At 41.2% G+C, this 19,282-nt stretch overlaps 1 protein-coding gene across 1 annotated transcript; it reads right to left on the minus strand.

Moving 5' to 3' along the window:
* Positions 1–4,279: 4,279 nt before the first annotated feature.
* On the minus strand, positions 4,280–18,563 carry nfatc4 (nuclear factor of activated T cells 4). Its single transcript, XM_080478117.1, has 13 exons — positions 17,865–18,563; positions 13,488–13,654; positions 11,503–12,015; positions 11,221–11,396; positions 10,464–10,626; positions 10,167–10,267; positions 8,742–8,843; positions 7,638–7,825; positions 7,361–7,501; positions 6,666–6,721; positions 6,462–6,588; positions 5,456–6,178; positions 4,280–4,567 (listed from the first exon to the last, which is right to left on the minus strand). Exons 1-13 carry the CDS (start codon positions 18,058–18,060, stop codon positions 4,497–4,499), a joined length of 2,724 nt encoding a protein of 907 aa, XP_080334243.1. The 5' UTR covers positions 18,061–18,563; the 3' UTR covers positions 4,280–4,496.
* Between the last annotated feature and the right edge of the window lie 719 nt (positions 18,564–19,282).

Consider the following 19,282-nt stretch of genomic DNA (forward strand, 5'->3'; position numbering starts at 1 on the left):
AACCACCACGTCACAATGCAGGGTCACGAACATGGTCTCTGGTAAACATCACGTCTCTTATTGTGCTATTGGGATGCTATTGGGCTTTAACGGTCCAAATGGTTTGGGTGCATGAACAAACTTTAATGCGCGTGTGAACTGACCTAAAAACATTTATTTATTTTGACCTCTCCTTCAGATGCGGCTATTTTCACTCACTAGTAACCAGGGGATAGGGTAAGGGAACTCCAGCTCACTCTCGTCCCTCTTCTTCAAGTAACGTTATAATGCTGCATGCAGGGGTCTCAAACATTTGACCCAGGGGGTCAAAACCAGCCCACCAGGGGGTACAATAAGGCCCACAGGATGACTTTGTAAAGAGTGAAAATTACTAAGACATAACTTTGAATATTTGAACAAAGGTTACTAGGGATTGTGAGATAGCATACAAGGCACAATATTGAGAACTGAGTTTGTGGTCTTATTGATGAAGTAGATGGAACATCAAAGCCGTATAGTGTGAGGGTGAATTTATATACTGTACTGCAAATGGCAGACATTTCATTGTATTTGATATATCGGGAGGCATAGTCCAAAATGACATAATGTTAAAAGAACACTTTCAGGACTTTAATGCTATTGGTTTACTGGCCTGGCCCACTGGAGGGCAATTTGAGCTGTGTGTGGCACTGGACTAAAATTAGTTTAAATTCCCCTATTCAATAGCTTCTAGAGCTCTAATCTGAGGGTCTGGGCCCCCTGTTATTCCAGACCAACCAGCTTTGGCCCACCAAAGCCCCCCTCCAGATCTGCCCCTGTACCAGTGCTTCTGCATCAGTATCTGGCCATATAGATTCTGTTTTGGTTCTTCTGTTCTTGTTCCTTTTACCTGGTGGGTATGGTACCCATGTTTTTAGCAGCTTCCATTTCCTTTGTGAGGGAGCTGGCTGGGATGGAGCACAGATTACCAGTCTCACTATAGAGCATGAAGGATTTGTTAGGCATTTTTATGTTTTGCTTTTCTTAGTTTTATGATCACTTGCTTGTTACCGACCCTGTTTAAGAAAAAAAAACAGTATGAAAACTTAATTTTTTCTTCCAACGAGCAAACGTTTGACTTGGTCAATTTCATTCCTCCTGTTTGAATGCTACACTTTAGATTTACTTGTATTATGATCCATATTACAAAAATTTACATTGTCATAGAAATAAAGGGAGTGTTTGGTACATTGTGTTAAATGCTCAGCTGTGTTAAATAAAACTGAACAAATGCCATATGAAGAGTGAGCAGCAGCATGACGACAGCGATACATCTTTCCATATATAACATCCTTTTCTCTTCAGGGACTCAAGCTTTCAAGTGGGGTTTTAACATGATGGCCATTCTGTTATCACATCACCTCCTGCTGATCTCAGGGAGACATTAAATCTAACAACTGTTGTCACAACAGTGTTGCGTGAGTCTGAAGGAGCAAGTCAGGCTAGGAACTGAGATTATAGCTCCCCCTGGTGACACTTTGAGTGATTTCATGTACCAATATGTGTTGAAAGAGGAGGAACATGTTTCCAAAACGAGACTTCACAACATGAAATAGCTTGAGCAGTGGATTATTTGATGAAAATGGAAAACTGGACATTCATAGCGAAATTTTCTGACTGACTGAGGGTCTAAGCCTCGGCCCAGAAAAATATGACCTTTCTTGTCAATGTTTACAGAGGTAAACTATGCTATTTGGATGAATGGTGACAAATGATGTAAATAAAATCAAGGACAGAATAGGAAGAAGACAGAATATGTGATTTGGTTTGAGATTGTGGGTTTGTGGATGAGATTGAACTTTGACAATTACATATCTGTCACCAAACTTGGCACAGACTTTTACCTGGCTTATATTTTCCTGAGTTCTTAAGGTTTAGTTTGGATCAGTTTGCCTACTTTTTCAAAAAAAATTTTAAGAGGTTTGACTTTTGTTTGATTGAAAAACTTCCTTAATTTGTGCTTGGATACTGAGGTAACACTTTGTAGAGAATTCTAAGCCATTTATAAGAGAAACGCATTTTATAATTCCAGGTGAATACATGCAAATAAACAGTTTAAAAAAAATTATTACATAGAATTAGAGCATGCATTGGATTGCTGGCATAATCCATTCAATTTGATTGTAAAAATCAAATAAAGAAAAAACACACCCACTCCATGTTTGGCCAGTTACTCTTTAAATCGCTTCCCTACATATAGTAAAATAGATTTGGACATACACATACAGGTCAGTTAGACACTTTTGCCTCATCGGAAGAAGGTTTGGATTCCAGTTTGGCTTCCGTCTTGAAGTGTCCATGTTTATATTGCAGTTTCTTTCTGCAGTCCAAAAAACATTTGTGGCTAATTAGTGACCAGTACGAACTGCCTGTCGTGTGAATGTGAGTGTGTGTGACTCTTTTAATGCCTTCTAAGGACATTGTAGTTATGCTCATTTGCCCTCAAGCTAACCCTAACCTCAGTCCAAGCTTAGTCCCTGCATATCTCACAAGTGTAATGGAGCCACAGAGTTTAAACACGGCAGAGTGGATGGACATACATGCACAGACTCACCTTAAACAAATATAAATGCCCTGAATACAAAGAAGACATGAAAAATAGCCAGTATTAAAGGTCTAAATCTCGTGGTTATACATTCCAACACTTCAGTTGTTGATAATGTTGTTTACCACCTTTTCTTTCATATCACATTACACCAATTTATGGCAATCACCCAAGCCCTCTGTGCACTACACATAAACTGTTAACATGATATTTGCAATGACTGGGAGAGCAGTAAACATCAAAATCTTTCCATTCAATTATTTTTGGCACATTCACCTCTCATGAACTTTCCACATGTAACAATCTTTCCTGAGCTGCAGCCAGAGAGAAAAGTAGAAGGTGGAACTGGAAAAGTAAAAGCCATGAAGGAGTTATGGTTTCAGATTCCAACACTGAGTTTATTGTCAAAACTTCTCTGAGGTCTGCATCAGCTATATATACTAACCCCTTACCATTAGACTCTGTGGTCTAAAGCTCAGAGAATGTCCATGTATGGTTTCACTGAACCATATAGCTAATAAAACTGTCAAGAAAACCATATAATGATACTTTGGTCTTTTTTGTTAAGCCGGTGTCCTTTCATTACTCGTGCTGTATTGAAGTAATTAGAGACTTTTGTCTGTGTGCTGTTGTGGGGAATGTACAAACACAAGAAAATCAGACCTGTGAAGTTTTACAGCAGAATGAGTAACATCGCAAACAGCTGCTGATTTAAAGCTCTCCGCGACTTGAGCCCCAACACCTCCCTACTAGGTGTCACTACTCTTCAAGACAAAAACAAACAGTTCCTCTGAAAGCTTTCAAACAGCTTGAACAGCCACAGCCAGTTCACATTCCCTATCTAGGGGGTAAATTTACAGAACAGTTTTTTTTTTTTTGTCTCAGTGCTTCACAACAGCCAGAATAGAAACAGTCCAAGGTTCATTTGTCAATGTCATATCTCTGCGTAGCTACTTCAAATCTTTTGAGAAGTTATTTAAGTTATGAACATGGAATGAGAAAAGTAAATGCTTCTACTAAGAGTTTCCATTGCAATCAGGAATTAATTGCTAATGCAATGTTTAAATACAAAAAACCCCAACACAAACCCCCCCCCCCCCCCCGTTTCTTAAATAAAGCTGCCCACACAGTGCTGTTGTGGTTAAAACTTTGGCCTCGTGGTGAAAAGGTCCCCAGGTTAAGATTGTAGTTAAAGGTCTCTCGTTGGTACAAACTTTCCTCCTGCAATCCAAAAACATGCATTTGATTTTAACTGTTGATAGTAAATTGCCTGTAGGTGTGAATGTGTGTGAAATTCTTTCTATGTTTGTACACTGGTAACCTGTCCAGAGTGTAACCTTCCTTCACCCATAGTCAGCGGTGGTATAGAACAGTAATTCCAAAGAGTTCATCCTCAGAGAAAAGGAACTCATCTTTACAGAATCCAACACAGAAAGAGTATTTCACCTAAAATGTGCAACAAGGTTAAAAAAAAAAAGTGTAATTGTACAGGGCATGGTGGGGGTGGATTAGGGGTCGCCAAGGTTCACAATGAAATTTGGGTTCCTCTATGAAAACGAAAGATGGATGAAAATAATGTAAATATATTGGTTTGGTTGTGAAATGTTGTCAAAATTTAAGATTTCTGCAAGACTGTAGCATTTAATTTCAGTATTTTCTTCTAAATCCAATGTTCAGTTTGTGTTTTGCAAATAAAAGCATGAATCACACCAAACTCGTAGTTTCTTCTATAATTTATATCGAAAACATGTTGAAAACATTATTTTACCTTTATAAAACAGTTACCTGTGGTCATAATTACAGTGTCTCTGTAACAAGATCTCCCCTGTAAATGTTTCACGCAACTGCAGCGATGCATCTTATCAATACCAAGTGCATGAGGGGTTTAAAATGATGCTGAATATCGAAACGAGGGTCACGAGCCGCGCCGAGCTCAGTTTGGCTGGTTGTCCATCCGTGAAGCTACCTGGTAAGATTGGATGTCCTCCCCGATAAACTCTGATACTGCAGGGCAGAGGAAGAGAGAAAAAGTGACCGTTACAGTCCTGCAACCCAATATTTCACCAATCTTTGCACTTTTGTGTCACATTCAAAGTTCTTACAGCTCATGCAGAACAAAACTAAAGATAACTTTCCCAATGGCTGCACAGAAAAGGGTGCGTTGGAAAAGCATAAAGAAAACATTTGATATTTTATCGATAAACCAGCTTTGTAAATGTTTTGTAGCACGGGTGTAATAGTAATAACTCATCTACGTATCTCCAGGTATACATTTATCATCTTTTAGGAAAAATATCCTTTATCAGTTTTTGAACCTGAATGTCCCATTTGGTCAATATTTCGCTTAACCAAACAAATAGATGAGAGAGCATTATAAACATATTTGCACTTTTTTCTATATCAAGATGTTATTAGGGCTTTATCACACCATTTATTTATCATGCACTATTCACTATGTATGTCGTTCGTACTCAATTTGCAATAATAAAAAAAGGTCATTCGAATAAGTAAGTCATCACATATTACTGCATTAAGATGTTATTAATTAACTATTTCTGCCTAAACTGAATAATATCTCAACTATTACATAATCGTCACCACTGTTGCCAAAATATGTATTTTTTGCTGCGATAAAGATGAAAAAAGACAAAAACCTGAAGTACAGGTTGTAGTTATTGTGAACTATGTGAATGAGTATGAATATTGTAATGAACAGTTTGAAATAGTAAATAGAAAACAATTATAAAAATGTATTTTATGTGCTGCATTTAAAAGCATTATTTGTGAATTATGCCATTTTTATGACAGCTTAAGATTCTTTATAAATGTGTGTTTTGATTCAGATTCATTCACAACAGCATCACAGCACAAGCTTGAATGGATGAGTCTTACCTTCTTCAAAGGTAATGTGGTGCATTGAGGCAGAGCTGGTAAACTCCAGAGGACACTCCTGGATCTTACCATCACCCTCTCCCCCATGTCCAATCCCCAGAACCCTTCCCTGGGTGTCCCAGCCCTCATAGTGGGAGTAGGGTGCTGGGCAGATGTCCTGATAAGTGTTGGAGTTGGACGGAGGGGAGGGACACACCTCCTGAGAATAAGTGGAATACTGTGGATAAGGGGAGGTGAGTATGGGAGGCAGAGGGGATGACGAGATGGGACTTCCTGCAGGGAATGGGCTGAGAGAGGAGGAGTGGGAAGGGGAGGGTGAAGAGGACAAGTAGGGTGAGTCCAGCCATGGAGAAGGGGAAGGGGACGGAGGCTGAGGGCCACGGGGGTAGAGAGGGGGGAGGAGCTCGGTGAAGCCCAGCTCCAGGTTCTCAAAGCTGGGATGGCGCTCGGACAAGGCCGCCCTGGACCCACTTGGCTCCTCCACCACTGCATCGGGTTTGGAGCAGTACTCCTCGTGGTAGCTCATGGCTGGACACGGAGGGGAGTAGGTGGACGGGTAGGGGGGCAGGTGGAAGCTCAGGCCTCGGTCATCGGACATCGGGTCGTTTCTTGCGTGGAAACCTCTGTCCATCCTGGGTGGACCCCCCACCGGACACACAGTGCCCCCGTCCAGAGGCAGCACTGAAGGTCGGGAGAGCAGAGGATCCTCTTCTTTAAACATAACTGTTTAACAATAACACAGTAACATGAGTCCAGAATATCTAACAAGTTCAAGCTTGTAAATCTACACTAACTTACTTGTCTATTTTTTTTCAAACCCAACACCATCTATTCCAGAAAAGAGGCTGTATATTGAAGGATTTATTGTCCTTTATATATGTTGTCATCACTTTTATTAGTGCTGCATTTTAGAAATAAAAAGCTTCACTCATTTCAATATTTACTTATGATGCAAAGACTTACGGTAAAAAAAAAGAAGAAAAATAAGTTGTGACTGAGCACTCACCAGGTAGATACTTGAAACAGTGAGTGCTGCTCCGTTTCCTTTTTCCATTAGAAACATAAAGACTGACCGACACCGGCCGGCTGACGGAGAGGTCACTGTACGCCGGCACCCGGACACACAACAGACACTAGAAGGTAAAAGATAACACACATTACTTCACGTGGTTCATCCTCAAAAGAGTCCGGTGAAGGTCCGAAATGTTACCTCGTTGCTGTTGTCGCGGTCCACATGAGCCTCCTCCTCCCATTGCAATTTACCATCTAACATGTGGCAACGTAAAGTGACATAAAACATAAAGCATGACAATGAGGTTATTGACAATCATTTGCTTCTTATAGATGGCAGAGGTTTTCAATATTTAAGAGGATCAGTGCCCCTCCCCCTACAAAATTTCACATGCTCTGTCTCACACCAAGTAGTAAGTTTGGATTGAATGCAGGATCTCATAATGTTTTTCACATTCTAAGATACTGTTGTTATCAGCTGTTTGAATCCATAGACAATAAAATTGGTAACTTTGTCATTTGCTACTGACATGCTATTGATCAGAAATCTAGACTGTCTTTATATAGAACATTTTATTTTTGGATTTCTTTTGATCATGATTTCATCTCAAAAACAGCCATCACCCTCACTCCCAGATTTTTCTGTGTTCACATCATATTTAAGGTTTTCTGGTCATCAATGAGTGACCTTAATATAAACCATTGACAGCATATGTAAGCATTATATTAAGAAATGTAATAGTAACGAAACAATAAAAATTGAAGTGAGAATGTTATTCATAATGAAATCAAATGAAATCAAACTTTATTTATATAGCACTTTTCATACAAGGTTGTAGAACAAAGTGCTTCGCATACTGTAAAAATTAAAATACACATGGAGGGGAGGTTTACCTGTTCCTCGCTCCATGAAAAGGACTCTGGATATTGGCAGGAAGTTGTTGCCGCTCAGCAGCAGCTCCTCCCCTCCTTCCACAGAGCACGATGTGAGGCTGACAGATTCAATGACGGGCAGCTCCTGGGCCGATCGCTGAGCTGAAGTAAAGAAGCCAGACACATTCAATCATGCGATGTCAAATTCTGCCAATCGCAAGGGAGCGTGGACAGTCCAAATCTTGTGCTTCACTCATTTCACTAAAATGATGTGCATTGGAGAAAAACAATCACTCACAACATTCAATGGGCAGGGAGGCAACCTGCAGAGCCAGAACTCGTCCAGGTGGTGCTACAGGGGGCGCTAGAGGGAGATGGGTACGAAACACCAAGCGAACCCGGGTGTTTTTCCTCCCGACATCTGTCTCTCCTTTCCTCAGCTCAATGTCGGAGTTTCTCAGTTTCAGGATCCCAGCACAATCGATGCTACGAAAACACAAGATAATCACAAGTCTGGTAAAAGCAGCAGATTTTGGTTGAAAAGTGAAAACCAAAATAATGTTTTTTGATGAGAATATGCAATAGTAACAGTGTCCTCAAATCCACTGATGACTGGGATTGACCTTTATCCTGCCTGTGGATTTGAATAAAATCCATACACTTCTTGCAGTGAGTGTTAATCACCACATCACTGTAATACTTGATTACTTCAGTAAAAGCAATATTACAGGATCCCAAAAGTATTCCATAACAATTCATCATGAAAGTGAACACAAGTAAAAATCCATCCATCCATCCATCCATCCATCCATCCATCCATCCAAGAAAAAGAGAAAAGGGTTGCAAAAGATAATATGACAGGAAATACTGGCAGGAGTAGAAAAGTAAGTGTATTTTCTTTAGAATTGAGTAAATATGAACAAGTAAAGAGTCACACGGTGAATAGTTAGCCCCATGTACTCATAGTGAAATTGTCCCTGCTTTAAGCCTTATTTTAGAAGCCTTGGTGTGTAGAGTTTGCATGTGCTGCCGGTGCATGTGTGGGTTTTCTACAGGAAACTTGCCCAAAGTCAAAACTTCCATTCTGATTACTGACTTGAATGACCTGTGAGTGTTAATGTAATTGTGAGGTTTTCGGTCTCTCTGTGCTGGACTGGTGACCTGTGATATACGCAGCCTTTGACCACAGTCTGCTGAGGTTGGCTCCAGCGCCCCAGAACCCTAAATTTGATTAAGGAGTATAGAGGAGGGATGAAGGGAAGAAGCAATAAGTACAATGAACTAAAGAAAAAAGAAAGAGCTTCTGTGACGCAAGTAAATGTATTAAGTTACATTGCTCTGCTATTTTGTTTATCCTGAAATTTATGCTGAAAACGTTTCTTTTTTACTCATCCCAACTCACAGCGCTGTCATGTTGTTCTCGGGGTTGAGGGGGATATCCAGCACTTTGGTCCCCGCCTGGACGCTCTCGTGACTGGCAGTGCCGACCATCTTCCCGGTCACCCTAAAAGTGAAGAAACAGCAAAACTGACCAGCTTAAAAAAAAATTATATATATATATATATTTTTTAAATAAGTTTGAAGCACAAACACGATCTTCCACATAAAAAGTGAAACAGCTTGTGATTACAACTTCCAAAGAGGATATTGTGACGTTTCTCTGCTTTAAATCATTGTTTGTTTCATGTCTTGATATCTTGTAAACTAATGAAGAATGCTTGCTATGTTTCTTGCTTGTTCTGATGACTTGGGAAAGATAAAACAACATTTAATAACAAACAAAAATGCATTATTTGATTTCTCAGAACTATCGTGAGATTAAATTGCATTCACTTTTCCAAAACATGCGTTAAGACAAGGGTGTCAAAGATAAGGCCCGTGGGCCAAATCCAGCCTGCAAGAGGCTCCAACAAGGCCCATCGCAAACATGGAATATCTTTCTAAAAAATGTCTTAAGTGTAGCAGACACCAGACAATATGACCAAAGCTGAAATATCAGAGATGCTGCCATGAAAGACAGACAGCAAACCAGCATTAATTTCAAAGCAAAGTTGTCCGTTTGAGTTTATAAAAATGTGCATAATGCAACAGCTATGGGAGAAGTTTTTTGGACATGTCATTGTATGTTATACCAGGACGCATAATTAAAATTGCCATTATGTTGAGATTGTAGTGATTTTTAAGTAATCATTGTTTGGTTTTGTGAAGATATAGACATTCTTATCAAGTATAATTTGCTCCCCAACAAAGAAAAAATGAAAATTTTTAATTTAAAGGTTATTTTATCACTATTTTATTGGTCTACACAAGATGAAATTGGGCTGTATTCTGTCCCTGAACTAAATTATGTTTGACACCCCTGGCTTAAGAGGTTTAAACATTTCAGAAGGTCTTTGTCTTTACAACTATGAAACTTATGATACTTATATGAATTGTAGTAAATTTTGTATTATTGATCTTATTTTAAAGCTTGCTATACGGTTTGATTTTCATCAGCAAAAAGATTGCATTTTAATATTATTTTCTGAATCATGTGGACAGGTTTTCCATTTGCTTCACTCGAGCCTTCATGAAAAAAGTGTTTAATAGCTAAGTTTGTGGATCCATGTCTATTTTGCCATGATGCACAAGAAAAATGTAAAACAGAACAATTGGTGCAAGTCATTTCCTGGACCAACACTGGAAGCAGCTGGTGGCTGGTTATGCAATGGTTACAGCCTCAGCGGTCAGACGATGCGTCCCGTTTTCTGTCCCTTGAACATTATTGTACGATTTAAAAAAAAAAAAAAGGTTGCACAGTTATTAATGAGTTTCTCAGGTTCAGTACCTGTGTATCTGATAGAAAGGATGAGGTCTGATTGATCGGTCGTCTGCCGTCCCAACAAAAACCTGGAGAGAGAGTGGCTTCCTCTCTGAGTATCCACACAGCTGTAGAGGGAGACACAATGTGAGTGATGAATTCAAACTGTGATGGGGGCCAACACACAGCAAGCCACAACATGTGTAATAAGCCTTGAAATGGAGCATTGTGGGCTTTCAAGGTCTAACCCATTGAAGTGACATCGTTTTGGGGCTGATTCACTGTGGTTACATGAAAATGTTACACATTAGTCTGCGCTTTCACCTTGACAACAGGATGTCCTGTAGGTGCAGCTTTTACTGCCCCTCTGCTGCCCTCCGTCTCGTAGTGGGCCCGATGGTGTGGACGAGGCTGCACCTCAATACGCAGCTCGTACTGGTCAAACTGGGTCGGCAGCGGCCAGTCGAGCGGAGGAAGAGCATTAGATCTGCAGGACATTCCGTCAAAGAGATTTAGCAAAGCACACTAAGCAGGCAGCTTCAAAAGTCAATGATTTACTGAAAGTGAGAGATAAAAGTTTAACTTATCAACTTTTTTTAAAGTCAATATTCTTATTTTTAAAGATTCAGAGCTTTAATAGCAGTAATTCTATTTTTATTTGAGGTTTTCTCTCTCATCTTCGGATGTTTTTTTTCTGACGTGTACAGTTGCTACTCCTTCCCTCAAAGGTCATTGATCTTTCCATTTTGACTGAATGAAATTGATTTGAGTGTGAAATTTGGATTTTAAATGCTGTTGTGATCAAGTTTTTTGGTGTTATGTCCATTTCTGCTTTTACAAAAAAAGTCATTGTTTTGCCTCGAACATAAAAATAAACCTTTCATCACAGTCATGTTATTTTTCTGAAAAAGGATATGAAAAGAAACCCACAATGTAGTTACTCATTTCAGGAAGGGCAATAACTCGAAACCAAATTTCTAAAAAGTTGTAGGCTTTTATTAGTCATTCTTTATTTGAATGAACCTCTAAACACATGATTCAATGCTCGGCTTTGGTCTTGGTCAAATCAGTGTGTCCTTGCCTGAAAAGAGGGCTGTGGGCACTGGCTCGGGTTCTGCCCCACGCCAGAGCTGGGGGCACAGAGAGGTAGTCCATGCCCATGGACGGTGGCTCTCTCCTGGTCTGCTGGGTCTCTGCCAGTGGGCAGGGAGAGCTTTGGCTTGGCGCAAGCTCCTGGTCCACCTCCCTTGGCGACAACTGGATTCCAAAAGTGTAATCACTATCAGTGCAATGCAGGGTTTCATAAAGCTTTTTAAATTCTGATGATCTCTTGTGGTGACAGACACTGAGTGGACATCTTTACCTGCTCCAATGATGTCTTTCTTGTTTTCTGCGGGATGCTGAGTTCACAGCTAGTGGATGGGACTTGTGACTGGGAGGTGGAGTCTCCGCCCTCCACGTTACACCCTTGAAGTTCCTCTGAATAGCTGCCTCTTCGCGAAGTACAAGGAGAGGCCAGCGGAGAGTTCCTACGCTTTTTACCCCAAGGTGAGGTGGGCCTTGATGATGGCGAAAGTCCAAAATTGATTGTGGCCTCATTGAGCTCCTCCTCCTCCACCAAAAGGGAGTCGCAGCTGGAAGCTGGGCTGAGCCAGCCACGGGAGGAGGGGCTGGAGGCGGGGCTCGGGCTGAGAGAGCTGGGGCATTTGTCTCGGTAGCTAAAGGGATCCAGCAGAGGGAGGTAAAGGCGTTCTCTGTCCCACCCACCACTGCCGCCCATGTCCCAGTAGCTGGAAATGGAGGTTGCTTGGTTGTCTTCTGGAGAGATGGTGGTTATCTGAATGCTAGGGCACTCAACAACACGAGACTCCGAAACCTTTGGAGAAATGAGAGCATCGAGGTATACAAAACTTTGAGTCTTACGAAAGTCCATGATTGCAAAGAGAAAATCAACATGTTTGAGCAGTGGTTCCAAACCTGAGGCCAGTGATCCCCCTGGGTTGCCCCAAAGATCACATGGGTGGCCCAAAGCTTTGTCCGCCCTAGTTTTGTCAATCACAAAATCCCGATAAGAAACTTTCTAGTATCTAGAACAGACTGGGGAACCAGTTTGTTTGTTATTTTTAAAGATCTTGTTGGTGAGAATATGTTTGACGGCCAGCGTTTGGCTTCACTGTAATGTCACGTCAAATCAGAGATAGGGTCCTCATCTTTGGTAAATGGGGGCTCCAATGAAAAAGGTTGGGAACCACTGCTGTGAGTGAAACTTTCACTTTCAACACAAGAGACTGATTAAAAGCACTTCTATTTTCAGCAATTAGCTATAGAGGAGTCAGGGATACGAATGATACTTTCAGCTGTAGTAGATAACTTTTGACCACTTGGGGGCAGCATAAACAAGCAACTTCAACACATTTCATCAAAGATGAGTTGTCGTCTAATTATTACAGCATTCTTTGAGTTGAGCAGTTAATAACATTTGGCAAGTATTAGTGCAGTGAAGGTGGTGTTTAAGAATAAGTACATTGACATTGGCCAAAGCAGAGCAGGACAACACAGTCCAACTTAAAACCTCTTGATTGTTGGTTGTACTTTGCCACAACACTCAGCACCTCTAAAGAAAACCTTGTGGACCTTGATTGAAGAGGAAAGGAGTCCAGAGTCAAGACACTAAAAAGACTCCACATTTCCTACTTCAAAATGATAAAAACCAATGGGCAATGGGCGTACTCCATACCTAATGGAATGCACGACATGCCACAATATATTTCTATTGTATAACTTTCAAGCATATCTGGAGTGCAGCCCACTCCCAGCCATTTCCAGAAACTTCAAGATGATCACATCACTAAGGATTCAGACTGGAGACAAGGAGGTCACCACTTTGAACTCCTCTGTGGACGCGAGATTCTCTGGGTTGTGTCCAGAGAAAGACTCTAAATTACATTGTGCAGGCTCAAAACCTAAAGTTTGACAGAAAGTGTACTCGTTGATCGTATGTCACCACTTAACAATCCCGCCACCACCCAGAAAATCCTGGGGAGTCGCAGCTCAGCTACAAGAGTCGGGACAATACCATCAAATCATTGTGTTCATCTCCAGTTGTTTGTCTTGTTCAGGTATTTCCTCATAATTCCTCTCAGCAAGCACAAGAAATTCATTACACTTGCTTTAGCTGATGAAAAACAGTGAGAACGCTTTGATAGTACAATTTTCTGTGGCGTCACTAAATACTGTAAAAGAGTATTTTGTAGGTCGATCGTCCCAAAAATAAGTTGGTTTTATTTGGATAATTTTGGTATAATTCCAAACAGAAGTCCCATTACAAGAAAAGTCTACACGTCTCACCTGTACAGAACGTGCCGGCAGGCTCTCATAGGTCCCGCTGAACTCTCTGACGGGGGCCCTCCGGGGTGGGGGGGAATGCATCCCTGCTCGCTGACTGGACGAAGGCGGCGGGCTCGGGATGTTGATAGATTGACCTGCATGAGTGGCAGCAAGGTGGTTGTCTGTAACTGAAAGCAAATGACATGTTGAGAGTGAGGAACTGTGATGACTGGCATAACCTTAATATTGAGCCAAACTAGATAATTAAGAAAATTAAATGGAAAACAAAGACTAATTCTACCTTGGATACACACATAACATTGTTGTTTGTTGAAAATTTTAAATAAAAAGTACTCATCAACAGTTTGTAGTCTGTTTTTTAATGTACAATTTTACTTTCACATGGCAACAGTATATATTCTGTGAGTTTTCTTAGATAAAACGCAACTTTCTATCTCTTTGTTTGAACGTGCTTTCAGTACGCATCTTTTGTTGTGGCTTTTGGGAGACATGCGCCCTCCCGTTAATCTTTTTTCCAAACCGCACACTGATGGTAGTGAAACCTACTGTTCTTTTACATCTGACTTGAGAAAGCCTCATTATATGGCCATCAATATATTGTAAACACAATTCGTGGTAAGTAAAGATTCCATTTTTTTCTTTTTGTGATCATCATGCTTGAAATATTTATCATATGTTAGATTTCTGTATTTACGGTAACCGTTGCCACATGGAAAATGCACACACTGAAGCATTTCGTATTTAAAGTCTTTAAACCGCACCACTTTATCACTTAGTAGTTTTATATTCTTCAAACATCAAGCGACTGCTCGCGGTTGTTTAGTCTAGCTTAACATAAAGAGAAGAATCTGAGAACTATCAGTGCTCAGCAGATTTACAGAGTTGGATGTTACATTTTTTTTTCATTTATAAAGGATTATTTAAAGACTGAAGTGTAAGAATAGCATGCTGTGGGTATGGGTGGTCTATCGGCAAGGTGAACTTAAAATATGTCTCGTAATATATGTTTTTTTTTTCCTTACAACAGATTGAGATATTTCTATATTGCTGATGCTATCATCTGTGCAAATGAGCTAATGCAGATTAATCCAAAAGTGGGGATAAAATATGCCTAATAACATTACGGTAAGGTTTCTGTTTATGTTATAATTTCTTACTTGCCAAATGGCAGCACAATGTTGAACGTGAGCTAGTTAAGTGTATTTCCTTCGTGTAGCTATTAGTTCAAATTGTGCATGGAAGGATGAACTTTTTTTTAAATTTATTTACATCATCTCAACAAAACGTTTGCCAATCAACCCTCCGCATGAGGACACAACCTCAGGAGGCCACAGACATTGCCACAACATTTCCACAGTGGTCGGCCTCCACATGGAGCCAAACGGTAGTTACTCTGTAATGAGCGAGACTCCAAACCGATCACTGTTACTCTGCAGTGGCAGCGGGCCACGGAGGCAAGTTTTGGGCAACGCGGGCACGCAGCAGAAACGGCCAAGAAAATTAAGAGTTGGGGTGAAAAATCTCTTCAAATGTTTCCTGGCAACAAAAAAATTTCCAAGTGATTAAAGCTGCAGTGCTGAGGCAACTCTTCTGCTGGTGGATTTTTCACATGAAACAGTCATTTAGATGTTTGTGTGCAGAGCAGCCGAGGAGTTTATGAGCCACAAAAACTTACCTAACACTTATTGAACACACAGAAAAACTAATCCCTCATCATAACCCCATCTCCCATACTTTTATGTTTAATTTCGAGTCCCGGGGAGGAAAAAGAAAAAAGATATGTTTCCTCCAAGCTGTGAACCAGGGCCCACCACAAATGGTTTCAAGAAATAGCTGATGAATTCTGAGATGTTTAGGAAATAGAGCAAAGGAGCCTCTTCTTGAAAATACGCATTAGTTTTGTCAAAGTCACTCCTCCTTTCTTGTAAACAAATAACATATCTCCATACCAACTTGTGAAACGATACAGATAAACTGCGTATTATTGCTTCCAACAATATCCTGGCAGGTACTGAACGCAACCAGATGTTTTCAGAAGCTTTATTTATCCAATTTATTAGTCACTTTATCTTTCCCAATGAATGGCACACTTTATTACTTCAAAGAAATCAGACAACCTAATCAAATGTGTAATAAAATGAACTTATAGTCTTCATTATCTGTTATTTATTTGCTGCTTGCTCTTGTGAAAACTTCCACCTCTTCAAACCTTTTAGACACAGTGCTGTAGTGGTGAGCACTCTCACCTCAAAGTGTAGGAAAGCAGAGTACTGGTTGGGCTTTGGTGCTTATTTGTACAGAGTTTACATGTTTCTGTGAATGCATGGGTTTTCCTCAGTTACTCAGGTACAGTGCAATAACATAGTTTGAGGCCATTTGGTGTTCTTGAATTGGACTATATTTTAAATTATATGTTTTCCACATGTTGCAATCAAAAGATTAGTGACTACAGGAACTGCAAACACCCCTGTTTTTGAATGGTATATCAACTTTACACAATGCATTATCACTAATTTAGCCTTCTCCATGTGCTTAGCATTATAAGTCACATTCGCGTATTTCAACAATCATACACTAAAAGTGACGGCTGCCAAACAAGGTAGTCTTGGTGGTCAGTGTCTTGCCCAAGGACACTTCAACACACAATGGCTCCAGGAACAAGTTGCCTTGGATAGGAAGATGATCTACTCTACCACCTGGAGAATTACTCGTTCACACAGTCTGGAAAGAATGTGCATGGAGTCCTCACACAAGATGGAGATATTGATTTTTAATGTAAAATTCCTTGGGTGGAAAAATAATTTTCCTCAAATTTTATAATCAGGCTAATTTATCATTTGTAAAATGTTTTAATTCTCTGCTGTATGTGCTCTGAACATGATCAGTTACTGTTCATTTACAATTTGAGTGAGGTCATAAAGGCAATCAATCTTGACTGAATCTGAATTTAGACACAAATGGTTGGAAGATAAAGCTGGATAAACACGATTAATATATATTTTTACTGCACAAAGCTCGTCTTGCTTTTCACATACTAACAAATGTTTTCATTTGATTAATATTTGTGAATTAATGGTGTATTTTACCCCTCTGATCCAAACAATAAAAATAAGTTTAAGAATGTTGAGAATGGATTTAAAGATTTCTGCAACATAAAATCAGTATTTGTCCTACCTTCCAATACCCCAGATTCACAGGTTAAAATCAAGTCAGTTCACTACTTTCTTTTGGAAATACTTTCAACATTTTTTTTTAAAACTATATATTCAGGACAAATGCTCCAAATGAGGGGTATGACCCTCACAGGGTGTCACAGAACAGATCTGGATAGTCACATTTATTTTGATATTTGTTGCAGTGAACTCGTTATAAAGGAGACACCCTGTGTCAAAAGATCATTGTAATTACCTGCTATGGGTTACATGAGAGGTTTGCAAGCATTGTGTTCTCTTGACAAAGAATCACACTGATCCGAAAAACAATTGGTTCTCATCGGTTTGTACAGTGCAAGATAAACAGATGGGAACATTCATGTGACAAGCAGGAGTGACACCAAACAGCAACTTCTCTGTGAGTGTGTATGCTGTCAAACATTATAAAATGTATTGCCGAAAGTGAAGAAATGCACTCTTGCTTCTCCTGCAGTTTACTTTCTTGCCTTGGGTGTGGTAATACAACTGTATGCCAGTAAGGGCGGGAAACAAATGAGTGAGTAAGGAGACATGAGGTGTGTGTGTGTGTGTGTGTGTGTGTGTGTGTGTGTGTGTGTGTGTGTGTGTGTGTGGGTGTGGGTGTGGGTGTGGGTGTAGGTTGAATTGAAATGGGGAGATGGAGGTTGACTGAAACAGAGAGGGAGGTGTGTGTGTGTGTGTGTGTGTGTGTGTGTGTGTGTGTGTGTGTTTGTGTGTGTGTGTGTGTGTGTGCTGCTCAGTACACAGAGGTTGAGGTTCCTCCCCAGATGGCAGCTGTTAACTCTACTCACACGCACAGCTGATTAGAAACACATTGAGTCTGGGCCTGCACGCACACATGCACAAACAACAAACACGCACGCGAACGCGCCCAGCTAACAAACAGGCATACAGTACAGACATGCGCGCGGATGCACACCACATACAGGCCTATATATATATATATATATATATATATATATATATATTTATATATATATAGGCATGCTCACGGAGAGAGGCACGCGCACGCGCCACACTGAAGTTTGCGCACACAAAGGCATGCGGATGACGGCCCCGTCACTGTACATGCAATAAAAAGTTCCCATGCACTTTAAGAGCCAAACTAGCCAGTTCAACGGGACCTCCTCAGTCTATCTACTCCTTCTTGACTTTATTGCAGTGAACTACACAAGTTGTGACAAACCGATGCTGCTGCCGCTGCCGGTAGAGTCCAGGTGCAGCAGTGCGCTCTCACTTTCCTCGCCGGTAGCCGAGTTGTCCGGCTCGGCTCTGCGCACCGGGGATGGCCCCTGGTTCTGCCGCGGCGGCGGATCCTCCTCAAACACCAGCTTAAACTCGAACTCGCCCTCCTCCCAGCCCGGGCCCGGCGCGGCCCCCATCGCCCTCCCGGCAGCAACGACAGGATACAGATGCAGTGATACGATCTTATCTCCCTCCGTCGGACACGGCGTCTTCTACGTCCTTGGTTGCGACTTCAAGCCAAGAGAGTTGCGCCGAGATGTTCCCGAAACTCTCTTCTATGTGCGTGTCATTGCGCAGATGTCCCTCATCCTAAAAGGGATTTTTTTTTTCTGTTCACCAACTTTTCCACGCTTCAGAGACCGCGACTTCTTCGAGTATTTGTAACTTCTCTTTTTCTTCTTCTTCCCCAGACTTGATGCCTTGTGGTCCACAGTCAAACGGCGTTCGGAACAATTCAAAGTATCTCCCCCATCGTATTTCCTCCGTGTAGTTCTGCCTTTCATTCTAGCATCGCCATCACTATAGTTTCTTCTTTCTCGTTCAAGATAGAGAGAGGGGGGGAAGTTTATCAAATATTTTTGTCGTCCTTTACCCTTAATTGCCTTTGGGTGGGTTTCCCAGCTCCAGTTGGTCCGTTACTTATTCCCTATAGGACCTCCAGCCTGTCACTCATGAATCCCCCCTGCCCACCTTCCAGCCTCCCTTCTCCCCCTCTCCTCACTTACTTTGGAGGTTTCTCTTCTAGTCAGACCGGCATCACATTCACTGAATACACTCATAGGCTGCAGATGTGGAAGTTCTCCTTGCTTTAATTTATTGATCTATCCTCACACTGCTGTTTATTGTGCATCAATAACTTTTCACACATGTAGACCTTAAAGCAATGTTACTATTCCAGCCATGAGCAGGTCACGTAAAGAAGTGGGTCATTGTAAGGATGTCCATCAGAGTTGCAATGTCAACTGTGAGTGAACATAAGAGGACCTATTTCCTGTGGTAGTGAACAGGACAGCCCCCCTTTTTGGCTGTCACTCTTTCCTCTCCACCCCCTTTTTCTTCTGCATCATTTTCTTTCTCTTTTTTTTCATCCCTGCTCCTCAGTCCTCCTCTCTTCTCCCCCACCAAATCCTCCTTGTCCCTCCTTCTCCCGAGTCTCCCCTCCCTCCTTCCTCCCCACCGAAGATCTGTTTCTCATTATCCTCTGTAGTCTGCTCTCTGTCTGAGTCAGGAGACGAAGAACTTAAATAAACACTCTCTCTCTGGCTCTCTTCGCCTCGGTCGTGCTCCTTACCCCTCCGCCCCTCTCCCATATACTCCGACTCTCTCCTCCGTCCTCATTCCTCGCCCCCCTCCGGTTCT

The sequence above is a fragment of the Lipophrys pholis genome (genome assembly GCF_963383615.2).
Source record: "Lipophrys pholis genome assembly, chromosome: 1".
NCBI lineage: Eukaryota > Metazoa > Chordata > Actinopteri > Blenniiformes > Blenniidae > Lipophrys > Lipophrys pholis.

Coding starts and splice junctions, on each gene's coding strand:
- nfatc4 (XM_080478117.1), bottom strand. CDS start 18,060: ATGGGGGCCGCGCCGGGCCCGGGCTGGGAGGAGGGCGAGTTCGAGTTT. Junction 11,397..11,502: donor GAAAGACATCATTGGAGCAG/GTAAAGATGTCC, acceptor TTTGGAATCCAG/TTGTCGCCAAGGGAGGTGGA. Junction 6,589..6,665: donor ACCGCGACAACAGCAACGAG/GTAACATTTCGG, acceptor TTTACCTTCTAG/TGTCTGTTGTGTGTCCGGGT.